Below are 16,232 nucleotides of genomic sequence, written 5' to 3'. Positions count from 1 at the left end.
TTGTAGTTTTGTTTCTTTGGTCTTACATTCAGAAGAGACGTTATGAATGCTAATGTTTTATCAAATCCAAAACCCATTTGCCTATTATAGACTACCATTGCTTTAAGGTAGTCCTTTATTCCGCCCCAACATATGTTTTGTTAAGAGGGTGAAGTAACCAAGTCATTTCGTTGAGGTTGATAGTGTTCTTGTGTTACTTTCCTCTCCTCTGCCTTTGCCATGAAAACACGGACTTTGTATGATACATTGATGCTACTGTCCTGTTGATTGGAAAGTTGGCTGCTGAGATGTTTGTGTTACAATCAGTGTTTCATTTCTCCTCTTCTATTAGCAGGCAAACCTCATCTAACGCCACCTCCTGCCTGAGGTGCCTACGCTGCTCTAGCCATCTCATTGGCTTTCTTCATTATTCCTAAAGTGTCATCAACTAAAGAAACAAATAGAAGTACTCCTGACAAAGGTATATTAATTACATTTGATGGAACCTCTGGTATTGAAACCTGAAATATCTACTGGTACTGTTCTGAGTAGACAACTCTCTACTCAGAGTCTTTGCTGAGTCCAAGGAAGATTTTAGACAGGGGTTGCCTATAATGTTATTTTATTCTACGATTACCTTAGCTCTAATTTTATATTCTTCAGATAGATGTTGGGAGCAGCTCATCTATTTCCTCCCATTGTTGAAGGCATATCTGTTAAGGAGAGAATTAGAATTGGCAACACTCCATTGTGTTGCTGCGCTCACTAGCCTTTTGCAATCTTTATCTAGTGGCAGCCCTGATGAGAAGATATTTCATCTTCTTTTTGCTGTGTTTACTAGTAGTGAGGCAGTTTGTATGTGACCTTTAATTTATGTGGGGAATCGTGAAGGCAGTTTATACTTTCTCTCTATTTGAGGCGAAACCGCTTTGGCATTTATTGGTTTCATAAACACCTCCTTACTCTGTTGTAATATGCTTGGAAGCATAGGTAGAAATAAATAAATAACAAAGGCAAACATATATAGCTTAGTATTACTGCAGCAGCTTTTTTGTGTAACAGTCCTACATTGCCGGTTTTGGGCCTTATTTTGAGTTTGACGGAAAGGACACACTGCAAAAACATTGCAGATATCCCACCAGCCGTATTACGAATGCCACTGGGTATAATGCGCTTAAGTGATGGAGTATCCAGTCCACCAAATTCCAAATAATGCCTTGTGTTTTTTTTTTTATACGAGGACACGTCCTTTTGCTCTTATATATTAAAACAGATCCTCCTCTGACATATTTGGTCCTCAATACCAGTGTGTCTGGAAAACGTTGGTGTAGGGGGTGGCGAACAGAGCCTGAAACTCACTCACATCACAAGCTGATATTATAGCAGTAATGAATGCCGTCTTCAGAGTCAGGAGAGGTAGAGGACAGCTGTGCATTGGCTCAAAGGGAGTGCACATGAGGAAAGTGAGGACCAAATTAAGATCCCACTGTGGCACCACAAAGGGTTTGGGGCAGACACATGCATCAAAGCTATTCGAAACCACATCACAATAGGTCATTTGAAAGGACAGCTGCTCTGACATGCTTAAAGCTAAAGGGGCACAGAAGGATGACATCCAGAACTTCAGAAGGGATATCAAATGCAGTCAACTGTTGCTGTTCAGTCTCCATGACTGGAGGTGTAGCTTGGACAGGCCAGGGTGCAGAACCCAAGAGAGATCCTCCTGAAGAGGTAGCCTGATCGAAGGACAGATGCTCATGCCTAGAAGTACCACACTCTCCTGGCACAATCTGTCATTAAGATGGCACAAGCACAGTCACGCCTGATCTTCAGAACTTGAGGCAGGAGAGGAAGAGCCTGTTAGGCGTACATAAACACTGTGCGCCACTCTAGCCGGAAGGCATCCCCCAAGAGACAGCCTTCTTCAGAACTTCAGTGGGCAAAATGTTTGACACTGTGCGCCGGACTGTGGCAAACAAACCTAGCCAGGGTTCATCCCATTGATGGAAGACGCCCTATGCCAACTCAGGATGTCGCAATTTGTGGTCTGCCAGGCGTCACAGACGGAGTTCATCTGCCTTGACATTCAAAGATGGCGCTAGGTGGTTCACAACCAGGGAAACGCCCTGACACTTCAGCCAGCTCCAGGAACAAAGAGCCTCTTGGCACAGAATCAAGGACCCCACCTCAACCTGCGTGTTGAAGTACCACATGGCGGTGGTGTTGTCCGTGAGAATCTGTATGAACAACTCCTTGATGGATGGTCGGAAGCTTTTAGCACCAGGCAAATCGCCTGCAACTCCAACAGGGTGATGTGGATCTCTGTTCTCCACCTATCCCAGATGACCTCCCCAGCCCAGGAGCAACAAATTTGTCAGCACCAACAACTCTGGGTGGAACAGGGCGATGGGTCTACCGCTGGTCCAATTGAGGTCCATCAGCCACAACTGCCGATCTTTTGCAGACTCCTCCAAAACCTGGATGGAATCCGACAGGTTTCCTTGGTTCCCGGCCCACTGTGACTTAAGGCTGCACTGCAGAGCCTGCACATACCACCTGGTATAGTCAACAAGCAGGATGTAGGAGGCTAAGAAGTAGCAGACCCGCTCACTGAGAACCAGGGCCGAGGCTGAAACAAAGATCTTTCCAGAAGGTTGTGAACTTTTTGTGCCTAGGGGAGGCCTAAAACTGCATCATACAGAATGGCTCCAATGAAAGGGAGCATCTGCATAGAAGTGTCACTTCAGCTAGTTGATAGTAAATTAAATGGTTAATTACTAGTAGTAGTAGTTTTGCAGCTTGAAGAATTTTCTGGATTTACATGATGTGCATTATTCCGCCATCTAGTGGTTGTATCCGGAATTGTCTTTGTTTGTTTTTTTCTTTCCTTGTTTTGGTCGCTTTGACCACCATTTGGTGCCAGGTACATCCCCTGTGTGACGTCAGACGGTATCGGTAAGGTCGACGTGCGTGGCAGCCATCTTCGGATTCTGTTTTTTCCTGTATTTATTCTTGTGTGTAATCCTGAGATGGTTATATAATAACTGATGAACTGTGCATCCCACCTGTTTGTTTTTTTTAGCGGAGGCTGGGTGCATTGCTTGTGAATCCAGAAAATTCTTCAAGCTGCAAAACTACTCCTGCTGGTAAGTAACCATTTCGTTTTGCAGCCTGAATCTTTCTGGATTCACATGCTGTGCATTAGATTATGTAGCGGTTTCTCCCGTGCTTGGGAGGCTGTGGTGAAAGGAAGGACTTGCAAACACAGCATGCGAATCCAGAAAGGGATTCATGCTGCAAAACCCCAAATATATCCGAAGGTTTGCCATTGTCTGGAGGTGGTCTACAACTGAATGTGCCCAGTCAACCTTCAACAGCTAATAGTCGAGGTAGGGGACAGCTGAAATCCCAACCTCCAAAAGTGTGCTCCAACCACTGCCATCTTTTTCAGGACAAAGGAGAGCATGGCAAATTGAAAATGCTCCTGGTCTACTTTGAACCGCAAGAACTTTGGGATGGACACATTAAAGTAGTCGTCCTGCAGCTCCAAAGTCACAATTCAGCCTCCTGGATCCAGGGCAGACAAAACATGGGTCAACGCAAGCATCTTTAATTTTTCCATCCACAGGAAGGCGTTCAAGGGTGGAGGTCTCAAATAGGACAGGGCCTTAGAGTCCTCCTTCAGCACAAAGAAATAGAGGGAGTCACAGCCAGCCCCTCCTTGCAGGTCAGAAAACCTCTCTTTGGCATCTTTAGCCAAAAGACGCTGTACCTCTTGAAGCAGGATTGACAGGTGTTCCTCTGAAAGCTGCTTTGTAAAGTGCATCAGTTTGAATTCTGGCAAATGCATCTCTGGCTTTTTCCAATAGGTGCTACTAATGTTTTTATAACAGTGGCTGTAACTCATGAAATTGTGGTTTTTATCAGAAAAGTAAATAACTGCGGGCAATAAATCTGGCAAGGCCGAATGTGACAATAGTAGCAACAGAGGTGAGCGATTAACCGACAGCCACCTTCTGCTCCTAAATAGAGGGATTGCTGCTCAAAGTATGTGTGTGTTCTGTGGCTTCGACATGCAAATTGCATATCTGACATGGGTGCCAAAAAGCAAACCACATGGGGATTGTGGAAAAAGTGTACATTCACATAAAAGGCACTGCCGACCCAAAGATTTTACCTTCCTCCTCCTTCGGGTCCAGTTGTGTCACTTTAACTTGCAGCCGGTCCACCCTCTCGCCCAATGTAGTGACCCGTAGAGCGAACCTGCTCGCCTCCGTGAACAGCTCACCAAAAACATCCTCAGCATATTTACCTGGGGAGCAGAAAGCAAGAGTTACAGACTGCACCAGGACTCGAAGAACAAGATTCAGACAAAAAAGACCAGCCACAACAGGAAAAGGTGTAATGGCTACTGTATGTGGGAGGAACATGGGAGAGAGCTAGTGTGCACAAGGAATCAGTCACCCCTCAATCATAGATAAAGCGCTCCAAGTACTCCAGGAAAAATAGTTATGGATGGACTGAGCCTAGACAAATTATAAGCTCAGCTTGAAATCAGACTCAAAAACTTCACATTCACTCTCAGGACTTGCACAGAAGCAACAATGGTTGTAGACTTATGTGAGACTGACAAACCGCCTACTTCACTGCAAGATAGGGGCATTCAATTAAATTACAGAGTGATCTAAGACAAACACAAGAAGCACCACTTGATGGTGAATATGTACTGAGTGGGTTTACTAGGGACATGGTCCACAGTGGACTGGTGCACCACAACAAGTTAGAAACCATCCTAACGTTTTAAGAAATTTAGAACACCAATTAGTGCTGGTAGCACCACAAATATCAGATTCATGGGATTTCTCTGAAAATACTTATAGTTTATTAAAAAATTAAATCAAATATATTTAGTTCAGGCTCTTGTTATAGAAGATAAATTGCGGTTTGAAAATATAAACTATTATAAACCACGACAAAACATCAAGTATAGCATACAACAAATGAATGCTTAACCAAGGACGCTACAAGGTTACGGACCGATTGGTCAGCACCTCACTGTGTCCCTGCTGCCGTATAAGGATGGTCGTGCACAATAATCCGGCACCTGTAACCTTTTGCTGCCTTTGGTCACAGATTCCCACAGCAGATTAAACACACAAAAGGAGGTGCACTGAACAAAACACATGTAGTCCGTTTGTGATTTTTTAAATTTCTTCCTTGATTTCAAAATCGATAATTGTTCATAAAAACAGCCAACCCGTTTAGTTCCCCAAAAACAAAAGTTTTTGGAACTTCATCAGGGCTCCTGTGGCAGAATACAAGCTTGACGTAAGGTGATAAAATGTGGTATTTCTTGAGGTGGAGAGATGCTCCAAAACTGTCAAAGGCCAATGGCATTTCTGAAGGAAGGCACGGCCGCTTATCACGGTGGTCAAATTTCACCATTTGGAACACATTTTCTCCACAAGGACTACTTTTTTTCCAAGCCACTATTTGAAAGCTTAATTGCCTTCCAATATTAAAGGTGCCATACTTTGACAATTTTGGAGCATCTCTCCACCACAAGAAATACCACATTTTATTACGTCAAACTTGTATTCTGCCACATAAGCCCCTGTATGTTTCTCGCACTCAAAATGTTTGCAAATCACAATAAATACTTTCTTTTCTTTTTCTTCACATTATTTATTTATGGTTGTGGAGGCTGCCAGTGATGAAAATCGGAGCACACTGATGAGAACCTATCAGCAGCTCCCATGGTGGTGTTTCCGTGAGGTGCCTCCATTACCCTCACACATTTTTTAGGTCTCGCCTGACCCAGCGCATGCGCTGGTCTGGCGAGACTTTTTGAGAGGGCTCCAAAAAGTGCTACATGGCCAGCCTAAAGCTACAGTGCATGTGCCGCTTTGATGTTTGATAGCGATCACTTTCGCGGCCGCACAGCCGCTTGGCATAGCCAATAGGTCTCGCTTTTGGGACCTTATAAGTATTTAGTTATGCAACTGTTGCATGGCTAAACACTTATAAGGTCCCAAAGGCGAGACCTATTGGCTATGCCAATGCTTGTTGTTTATTGTGATGTGCAAAACTTTTGAGTGTGAGAAACATACAAGTCCATCTGTGTACTGGGGTCAGACAGGTATGAGGAATTTTTAAATTAGGTATAGGAGCACCCAGTGTGTACAGCATTGAATAGCTGGTACTTAATTATTAGAGCTAAGATATAGTATGGGGTATGCTCAGGATGTATGTCCCGGTTTAGAGCAGGTTCTGTGTTTGTGATCTACATGAAAAGGAGACAGCACACTTGGAAGAAAGGATGCCCAAATCCAAAGCACTAACTTGTTGGTGTAAAATGGTAGTGTATGCAGCCTGCAATCTGCTGATATGGCGTGCAGCACTGATGGCTATGAGAAAAACAGTTTTGAGGGTCAAAGTCTCAGAGTGCAACAGAAACGCATCACAAATGGTGAATTGAATGAAGAGGGCTGATCGGGAAAATGAAAAAGACCAAATAGTTGACGAGGAACCCTTAACTGTGCTCACAGCAAAGCCTTTCAGGCCTTCAGGCAAAAAGGGGGATCAGTTTGGCTTCAAGAGAATCAGCCTCACAACAGGAGACCAGCAGCTAAAGCCCGACTTTGTAGAAAGCTACGATGTGCCAAAATCACATCCACCACTTAGATCGTTCTGCTTAATCTCCATAGCTTGGATGTTCAGGTGAACAAATCTGCCCTATTGCTTGGAGCAGATTCTCCTTAAGGGGGAGCTGAAGTGGAGGGCAGATGGCTCAGATCCATCAGGTTGGAGTACAAGACCTGCTGAGCCTCGCCCGGGACTATCAAGAGGGAGCTGAGCTCCCATGTGGGAATGAGCAATAAAGGCGAGAAAACATAAGTAAGGCTGGAGGACCCACTGAAGAAGGAACGCTATTCCAAGAGTGCCTGGAGGAGGGAACTCTAGAGCACAAAAGGCTGGACATTAAGCATTTTCGGTGTAGCTAACGGATCTACTACGGGCAAGCCATACTTCACAAAGATGCCCTAGGTCAGTTCTAGGAGTAGCCAGTAGTGACTGATAATAAGACACCTGCTGTGTTCTGGTGCACAGAAGCTCAGGGAACCCACCAGCTATCACCACAGCATCTCCAGGCACAAGACCACACTCTGTCCTCTGTTATATGATCCTATGGCAGTCATGTGTTTCGTCGGGTCCTAGAGTGACGTGCCGTAGACGGAGGGCAGATGACCTTCAGTGCCAGCTATCCGGCTCATACTGCAGCCAGATCTGCCAATGTCTGAGCAAAAACTGGAGGCATATGAGCCACAAGAGGGCTGGATAGGCTGTGAGGGCTGCCTCTGGTCGGCAGGCAGGGCCCCTCGAGTACCCCAGGAAGCAGGCTATAGCCCACATCTATTTCATGCACCTGGGAACCAAATCCTTCTTTGCTCCAAACAGTCTGGTTCCATCAAAGTGCAAACCCATCAATTACACCAGGGAATCTCAAATAAACGGGTAGAGTGCATCCAAGCATGTCAGCCAACAATGAAACTAGGCCAATGGCATAGCCGACTGAGATATTAGTGTCTAGGCTGGCCCCAAGGCTGTATTTTTCCACATCCTGGGTGTCATGTACTGTTTGCACAGGTGAAGTCCTGAAAAGTTGTCAAAGAATGGGCAAGATCTCTTGTGCCTTGTATCAAAGTGAGACTGCAAGTGAGTGTATCGGCCAAAAAGGCAAGTAGTACTAAATAAGAACTAAACTAGATAAAAGAGTGACTGCTACTGCCGAAGTATCAATCTTCTTAGGTTCTCTATCAGAAGGTGCCAAGGAGGAAAGCATTACAGTCTACCTTGCCTGCCGAAAGCCTGAACAACACGACTCTCCATAGTCAAATGGTGCATTCGAAAATATGTGTCCACAGGAGCAGGCCTGTGGTGCCCAGCAATAGGGCAGCTTGCAAGTGATGCTAAGCATGATTTGCAATCAGGGCCTTGTAAATGATAGTAATGGCTCAGTAGCTGATGACACAGGCTGCAAAATTTCGGTCAATAACTTCACCTTGGTTTCAAGCATGGGCAACTGTAAATCGAAGATCTCTGCTGCCCTGCTAACAACCACTAGCAAAGGATGTACTCTCCACAGATGGGAGACCCAATGGCAAATCCAGTTCAGTTTTAAGTAAGGAGTCCAGACCACTAGCATTTTGGAGGCCAAGGTAGAGGGCAGCATCAACGTAGTCAGGGTGACAAACTATCCATCTCATCTCATTGTCATGGGCAACCTGTTAGAGCCCTTGAAATTCATCAGAGGAAAACTAAAAAAAAGTCTTCCAAAACTCCCAACAGTACTGGTGCAAAGACAATGGAACTCTTGTGGAACCATCCAATGTTACAAGTTTTACTTTTGTTATCTCATAGCGCAACTTAGGTTGAGATCTGCCTCAAGTTGGTTCTGGATTAGACATCGGAATACGGACAGAGCCCAGAACTGATACGTCTGGAGCAGATTGTGGTGCCACTGGCACGGCCCGTGGCAAAGGTGACGACACAGCATGGCATCAGCCAAAGGTCAGGCCAAAGCAGAACAGGGTCAGTTAGTTAGCGCCAGGGAAGGACTCACCAGCGGAAGTCTAACTGGAGACTCCAACAGGTTTGCGGGACCTAAAGGTGCGCCAGAATGAATTGACCTGGAACCTTCTGGATTCACTACAGCATTGCCCTCATTAAGGACTGTGTGTGCTGTGGAATCGATGATGGCCTGGGAAATGAAGGGTACATGGGTTTCAATCTTAGAATCCGGTCTCAGCCCGATGGTGCTGCCAGAGTAAAAGCTTTTGAGTTCTGACTGAATGACTTCTCCTTGTAACTGGAAAGGTGGGGGAGGCGGGGTTGGAAAATAGAGTCTTGTTTGATCTTACACTAGAGGCTTTCAACTTCATTTTGAACTCTTTAAGCACAGGTAAGAGGAATGCATCAAAGACCTGAAAAGAGGCCTGTCCACTTTTGCTCAGCAATGTAGAGCTTATCTTTGTGCCTCATGACAGCCTTCAGATTCATCAGAGACCATTTGTTGCAGCGCTTTTAGTTGGGTTTGGAGACAAAGCACCAAAAGGTAGACATAGTGAGAATCTGTGATCGACATCTGTTTCCTACAAGCGTAGCATGGTTCAAGTCCTTTACTTTTAGAGGAAGGCATCCCTCCACACTGTCAAAAAAATTAGTTGTTGCAAAATTGGTAAAAGTACCCAAAAAGTTAAGGGCACACTCTGGATCCACATAAAAGGGTGTGTAAAAAGAGGACCTAACATTAAAGTACAGAGGTGGCACCCATATGCAGCTCTGTGCCATCACTTCTAGAGATGGAAAAGAACCACGTAAAAATACCACTATGCCACCATACAGAGACTTTTGTAGGAAAAGTTTCAGGATCCAGACTGGCACCTGGAGAACTCAAATAGGTGAAGAATCTGCAGTCAGATGTATCTTCGAGACATTGAATTTCCGAAAGGCAAAGAGAGTTTCGACATCCCTCCTTTCTTCTTTAGATGTAGCATTTTAGCAACTCTGTCCTTTAGGACTTGAATATTAATCCAGTGGAGAAGAATAATAAATAACTGGGACCCAATGAAGTGGACCGTTATCTGTCAGCAGTTGATATAAAGCTCTTCATTCTGAGCTGTCAACAACTAGCACTCCACATATGTGTAGAGTTTAATCTGAGTTTGGGCAATGGAACTTAGAATAGAAAGCCATTTAGAAGGTTTGATGCCCCAGTCCTCCAACAAAGGGAAAGCTTCATATGGCAGGGACTGCAATTGTTTTGGGCTAAAGCTCCGGAGACTAAATGCAGTCTAGAGGCAAATGCAGCAAAGAATCTTTACCGGCAACCTTGAGGGGAAAATGAACAGCAACACAATAAGTCCTAAAAGTATGAGAACCCACCAAACCCATTTTACAGAGTGTATAGAAAAGTAGACGCAGCCAGAAATATGTTCAACAGTGGAAATGTCTGGTCCAAAGTTACATCTAATACTGCTACTTTGAATTAAAGCCTCTTGGTGCAAACAAGGTGGGAGTATTTTGTGATTGCCCAAGCCAGGTGTCCCAAGTGTTGCACACAAGGTAAAGGCTTCACAGACACAGACCAAGTTTTCGCCACCCAGTCCTGTAATTAAGGAAGAAAGCAAACTCTCAAAAGCGAATATGAACCAACACAACCTAGAGGACTAGCCTCATAAACACATTTGGATATATATATATAAAACTAAAGATGAGCTCGATAGCAAATCTCAAGTGCTGACAATGCTATTCTGTAGCTGGAACATGGAACTAGAAACTGCTGAAACCATATAGGTAGTGCCATTGGAATGATGGAGTTTGCAGGCTAGTAAGCCAGTTCCCAGGAGCGGCTCCAAAAACGAATTTCCAAATGCACATAACAGCGACACCAAGGGCAAGTTCTTCATAGTGAAGGGATCTTCCACTGTCAGACAAAAACAAAGAAAGTCTTAAAAGAAGGCTTTAGATTTCCTCTTAGTTAGCTAGAAGAACAGTTGGGTTTATAGTCATGGGGTACAAACCCTAAATTATTTTGAATTTTAATAGATGTGAAAACTCAGTCTTTAGAGAATGAAGGTATGCAGAATTTAGAACAGATACCAGACGACCTAAATAGAGATTACATGCACTAAACAGTGGGCGAAAATGAAGATTTACCAAAGAGGTTAAATGAAGATGAGACGGATATACTTTAGAATGTGTTCAGAAAGAAGTTGATAGTATCAAATGGAAACCTATTGGTAAAATGTTAGGAATATGAAAAGAGACGCTCTTAGGATACGTAAAGATAAGACCTTAATCATAAGACAAACGGTAAGGTGGGTATAATCCGTAGATAAATTTTTTATGTGAACTGTACTTTTACTTCAAATTAAAAGAACAATTAAAATAATTATTTCCAAAAAACGTTATTAGTTGTGCTTTATAGTATCACCAATTGTTTATGCATGCTCTCTCTCTCTGCAGTGATTCAGTGCATGGGTACTGTTAGTACTGAAAGTAATTGAGCACTGTACAAGTCCCGTAACCACAAGAGTACCCAAGTTGTGCTATATTGCTGCAGATTTTGGTTTAGAGCAAGTATTCTGCTTTGGTTTGAGGCACATTATTTCTATTTAGACAGCTGTACAGTCATAAAAGCTCTGAATACCCAGGAAAGATGGCATCCACCATGCTTTCGAGGAGAAGAACAAATCGTGCTCAATGATTTACCAGATAATACTACATTTCGGCATTCCTATAAGACGGTCTGGAAAGGGTTAGTCCATGACCTTACATTGCACATCACTGTTTAAATAAAATGTGCATAATCAAGCATGCCTTTTCATACATATCAAGCAGCTAAGTCAGTCAACTTCTGTGAGGCAGCCGCTTCCCCCACACAACTTCAGGAGGAAGACGTGGTGTAAACGCTTTCAAGACTAGACCTATTCTGTAGAAGGAACATGCCATTACAGAAGCAGAGTCTGTGTGTAAGAGAGGGTGCACTTCTTGCACGCAAACAGTATCCAACCCAAAATAGATGAAGGATCTTTTTCCTCAGATGCAATTAAAAGCAGCAGATTGTAACTGCCTTGTATATGTAAATTGGTGTTAATGATCAAAGGTTCACTTTTGGGTGCTTTGTACTTAAAGGATCAGGGATTAGATACGAGAGGTTCTGAACAAGGTTCGCTTTATGCACAGAAAAGCTGCTTGATCGAAGACAAATGGTACTTCTGAAAGGATTTGCACAGTCTGGAGGAAATCCTGCGGAGACCGAGATGAAGAAAAGGCTCATGGTTCTATACTCTGTCAAAAGAGGGTTGTTGGACCCGACCTCGTGGCGTGGTCCCGAACCCTCCTACCAGACCAAACGGGGGCAACCCCAACCCTTCGGGGCCCCCCGAGCTTGTACCCCGCTACCCGCACCAGCCTTCGAGACGCGGCCCGCCCGGGTCTCAGTCCCTGCGAAGCCCCAACATCAAGGCGCCAAGACCCGACCCAAGGGGATCGAGTGGCCACTTCACAGATCCCGGAGGAGGGGAGTTTCGATGGGGCCTCCCGCCGGCCCCCGACACCTGGGCCCGAACGCCCTCCGGCCTCCCTGGGCGATGGCTCCACCCCCCCCCGCTGGGTGTCTGGACTCTCTCATCCCGGCCCCCCAGGCGCGAGGGTCCGGACATCAAAGGGCTCCAGCCATATATCTGTGGCAGCCCACAACCAGGACGGCAGTTGTATCCTGGAGTCCAGAGCCCTGCTGATCGGATCGCGGCTGACCCTACGGAGAAAGACTCATTGCCTGGAACTGAGAACTCGAGCCCTGCTGACGTCGTCGCGGCTCCCCCTTGCTGAGAAGAAGACCCTCACGGAACATCGGAGCCCTGCTGACCTCGTCGCGGCTCGACCTCGCTGAAGCAACCACCAGAGCCCTGCTGACCTCGTCGCGGCTCGACCTCACCGAAGTGATCCCTCGAAACCTGCGGACTACGTCCCGGGCTGATATTGAGACTGTCCCGCTACCCCCGTTCCTAACCAAACCCTGAGACTCTTTTGGATCCCTGGATCCACCTGTAAATATTGCCTACGGAGACCTACCTTTAATTCTGATAAACGACTTGTGAGCATTGATACCCTGGTTGTGTCCCTTTGTGGTGGGAGGGGATTACTTGGCTGTACGATCCTAGGAGAAGGACCTCGCCCAGGAGGCTTCTCAGCGGCGCTCGGCTGCATCCTTACGGAACGGTGCCTATCGGGGTGGTCAGTCCGACACCCTCTGACTCCCCAGAGGTCGCCCTTCTAACATTGGTGGCCAGCGATGCGATCCGAGCCCGACGCAAATCGTACAGCGAGTAACTCACCCACTACCTACCCAGACACAGAGTAACTATGAGCAACCAAGAGACCACCCCAACCGCGGAGTTCCAACAAGAACGGTTGGAGGAATATACCCATAAGGAATTAAAACAGTTTTGTAGAGACAAAGGCATCGCGACCACCGGATTAAACACAAAAGAAGACCTGCAGAAAGCCCTAAGGGCCTGGGTAGAGCCCGAAGCGGCTCCCCCCCAAACCGAAGAAAACCCGGTGCCAAGCTTGCACCAGCAACCAGCCGCATCCCCAGCAGATGGGAGAAGAACTAGCATGGAGACCGGCCTCTCCCCGGAAGAGATGCGAGAACGGGAGAGGGTCCGGACCCACGAGTTAGAGCTCGCCCGACTCCGCTTGGACGGCGAACTCCTACTAGCAGAAAAGAAATTGGCCCTAGAACAACTACGGTTGCAAGAAGAAATAGAGGAGAAAAAACGGCACCGAGAACTGGAAGAGAGGAGGCTAACCCTCGAGCATGAGCGGGGCCTTAAAGAACTTGAAATTAAGTCCAAAAATGGAGAGACCGGCGCCCCCGGAACCAGGGACCACCCTCCGCCGGCCGAGGCGAAGGTACATATCCCCAAGGATGTCGTCAAAGAGTACTACAAGAACGACGACATCCAACAATGGTTCAAGGCCTACGAGGTAGCCATGACCGCCCATCGGGTACCCCGGAAAGATTGGGGTGCCGGCCTATGGGGACGGTTCCTCAGCGAAGGCAGAGACACTCTACTACAACTCCCAGACGCAGTGATGACCTCTTATGACCATATGAAGGAGGCCCTGCTCACCCGCTATGGTCTCACCCCAGAGATGTACCGCCAGCACTTCTGGGACTGCAGGAAGCTCCCCGGTACCGAGCTACGTAGACTTTTTCAGCAGAGCCCTGGAAGTGTGGATCAAGGGCAGCAAAGTCACCTCCTACGAACAGCTGTTCGACCTCATTGTATGGGAGCACCTCTCCAACAACTGCTTCATCGAGCTGAGACAGCACCTCCTCGACAGCAAACTGACCGAGCCGCGGAAGCTCGCCGCCGAGGCCGATCGATGGGTGAACACCCGGGTCCCTCGGAAGTCGATGGGGGAATACCAGCGGAACAACCCGGGGACCCCCGCCAGCGCGGCGGAGGAGGGGAATCAAACCGAAACAGAGACTTTCCAGCAGGGCCGCCCCGGAGTCCTCCCCGGGGACCGCCCCCGAACCGCACGTCCCCGTCCCTCGCCCGAAGAGGGACCCCCCCCCTAGCCCGACCAGGGCCTCGACCGACGGTAACGTGCTACAACTGCCAACAGCCAGGGCACTATGCCAGTGACCCGACCTGCCCCGTGAACCGACGAGCCGGGAACACCGGGCCACCCCCCCCCCCCCCGCCAGCTGGCGGCTGCGGCCCTGGGAGAAGGGGGAGAAGATGAAGAGAACGACGACGCAGAGCCAACCGAATGGGAAACCGCCGCCATGGCCTTGGTATGCCTGGGCAGCCGGGAAATGCTGCCCCGGGCTCCCATCCCGAGCAACACCCAGAAGTACGAACAGTGGGTCAACATTAATGGACGCCGGGCCGAAGCCCTCCGCGACACCGGAGCCAGCGTGACAGCCGTCCGCTGCCACTTGGTGACCCCCGAACAAATCATGCCTAATGTACTGTGCCCCGTCCGGTCAGCAGACAACACAGAGAGCTTGTGCCAGATGGCCCGGATTCCCTTCGAGTGGGGGGGGGGGGGGGAAGGGTCGGACATGCTGAAGGTGACTGTCCGCGACGACGCCCCCGTAGACTGCCTCCTGGGGAACGACCTGGAAAGATCCCCCTGGGCCCACGTCGAGCGCCGAGAGCATCTGGGAATGCTGGGACTGCCCGAGTGGGTTTGCGCAACCACCCGGTCCACGACCGCCTGGGCCAAAGTTGAGCATACCTGCTCCCCCCGAAGAGCCAGAGTGGCGCGAACCGCCACCCCCCTCCGTCGAAGAAAAAGCCGACGCTCAGTCCGGGCCGCCAGAAATCCCCCCGGACGAGGTCGCCGCACTCGGCGACCTACCCGAACTCGCCCAATGGCGCCAAGAAGGTGGCCTCACCAGGGAGCAGTTGCGCCAAGAACAGAAAACCTGCCCCTCCCTCGAAGGGACCCGACAGCAAGCAGCCGCCCAGGTCACCGGAGAACAAACGGGGACCCACTGGGTCTATTGGGACAATGACCTCCTCTACAGCGAGCAGAAGACCGCAGAACTGGGGGCCGGCCGAGTGCTGGTGGTCCCCCTCCGATTCAGAGACTTCCTCCTCAATCTGGCGCATGATGTGCCACTCGCCGGGCACCTGGGGCAAGACAAAACCTACAGCCGCCTGGTGACCCACTTCTACTGGCCCCGAATGCGGAAGGACGTGGACAATCATTGCCGCACCTGCCCGACCTGCCAAGCCAGCGGGAAGAGTGGGGGAAAAGTTAAAGCCCCTCTCCAACCCTTTCCAATAGTAAACACCCAGTTCGAGCGGGTAGGGATCGACATCGTGGGGCCTCTGGACCCCCGAACCTCCCAAGGACATCGCTTCATCCTCGTCCTGGTCGATCATGCCACCCGATACCCTGAGGCCATCCCTCTCCGAACAGTGACGGCCCGGGCCTTAATGGGAATATTCTCCAGAGTGGGTTTCCCCCGGGAGGTCGTGAGCGACCGAGGCACGAACTTCATCTCAAAATATATGCGGTCCCTGTGGCAACAATGCGGGGTCACCTACAAGTTCACCACCCCGTACCACCCCCAGGGGAACGGACTAGTCGAACGATTTAACAGGACATTGAAAGGAATGATCAAGGGCCTGGAGGAGCCCCTAAGATGCAAATGGGACGTCCTGCTGCCCTGCATCCTGTTTGCCTATCGGAAGGACCCACAGAAGTCTCTGGGGTTCAGCCCCTTCGAACTCTTGTACGGACACCCTGTCCGGGGCCCCCTCAGCCTGGTCAAAGAAGGCTGGGAGACTACCGTCCAGGATGCTCCGACCCGACGTCTACCGGTACCTCCTGACCCTGCGGAATCAAACCCGGAAATTGAGGGAACTGGCCGAAGCCAACCTCGAGGCCAGCCAGGAGGAAATGAAACGCTGGTATGACCAGAACGCCTCCTCCATCGAGTTCGAGCCAGGCCAGCAGGTCTGGGTCATGTCGCCCGTTGACCCTTGTGCTCTCCAGGACAAATGGACCGGGCCCTTCAAGGTGGTAGAGAAAAAGAGCCCCGTCACCTACCTGGTCGACATGGAGTCCCCCAGGAACCCCCTTCGGGTTCTCCACGCCAACAGGCTCAAACCCCACTTTGCCCGAACGGAACTTAGCCTGCTGATGGCTACAGACGA

General features: G+C 48.5%; 1 protein-coding gene across 7 annotated transcripts in view; it reads right to left on the bottom strand.

Moving 5' to 3' along the window:
- WASF2 (WASP family member 2) overlaps positions 1-16,232 on the bottom strand; it is a 432,058-nt gene that overhangs the window by 147,784 nt on the left and 268,042 nt on the right. For all 7 annotated transcript variants that reach the window (XM_085645690.1, XM_085645694.1, XM_085645692.1 and 4 more), the window contains one exon: positions 4,157-4,291. In XM_085645690.1, the coding sequence (XP_085501816.1) occupies positions 4,157-4,291 (135 nt within the window). The remainder of the gene's footprint in view (positions 1-4,156; positions 4,292-16,232) is intronic.

Source organism: Triturus cristatus, chromosome 3_1 (genome assembly GCF_964204655.1).
Source record: "Triturus cristatus chromosome 3_1, aTriCri1.1, whole genome shotgun sequence".
NCBI lineage: Eukaryota > Metazoa > Chordata > Amphibia > Caudata > Salamandridae > Triturus > Triturus cristatus.
The sequence above is the reverse complement of the archived record's forward strand: the minus strand, read 5'-3'. Positions and strand labels throughout refer to the sequence as shown.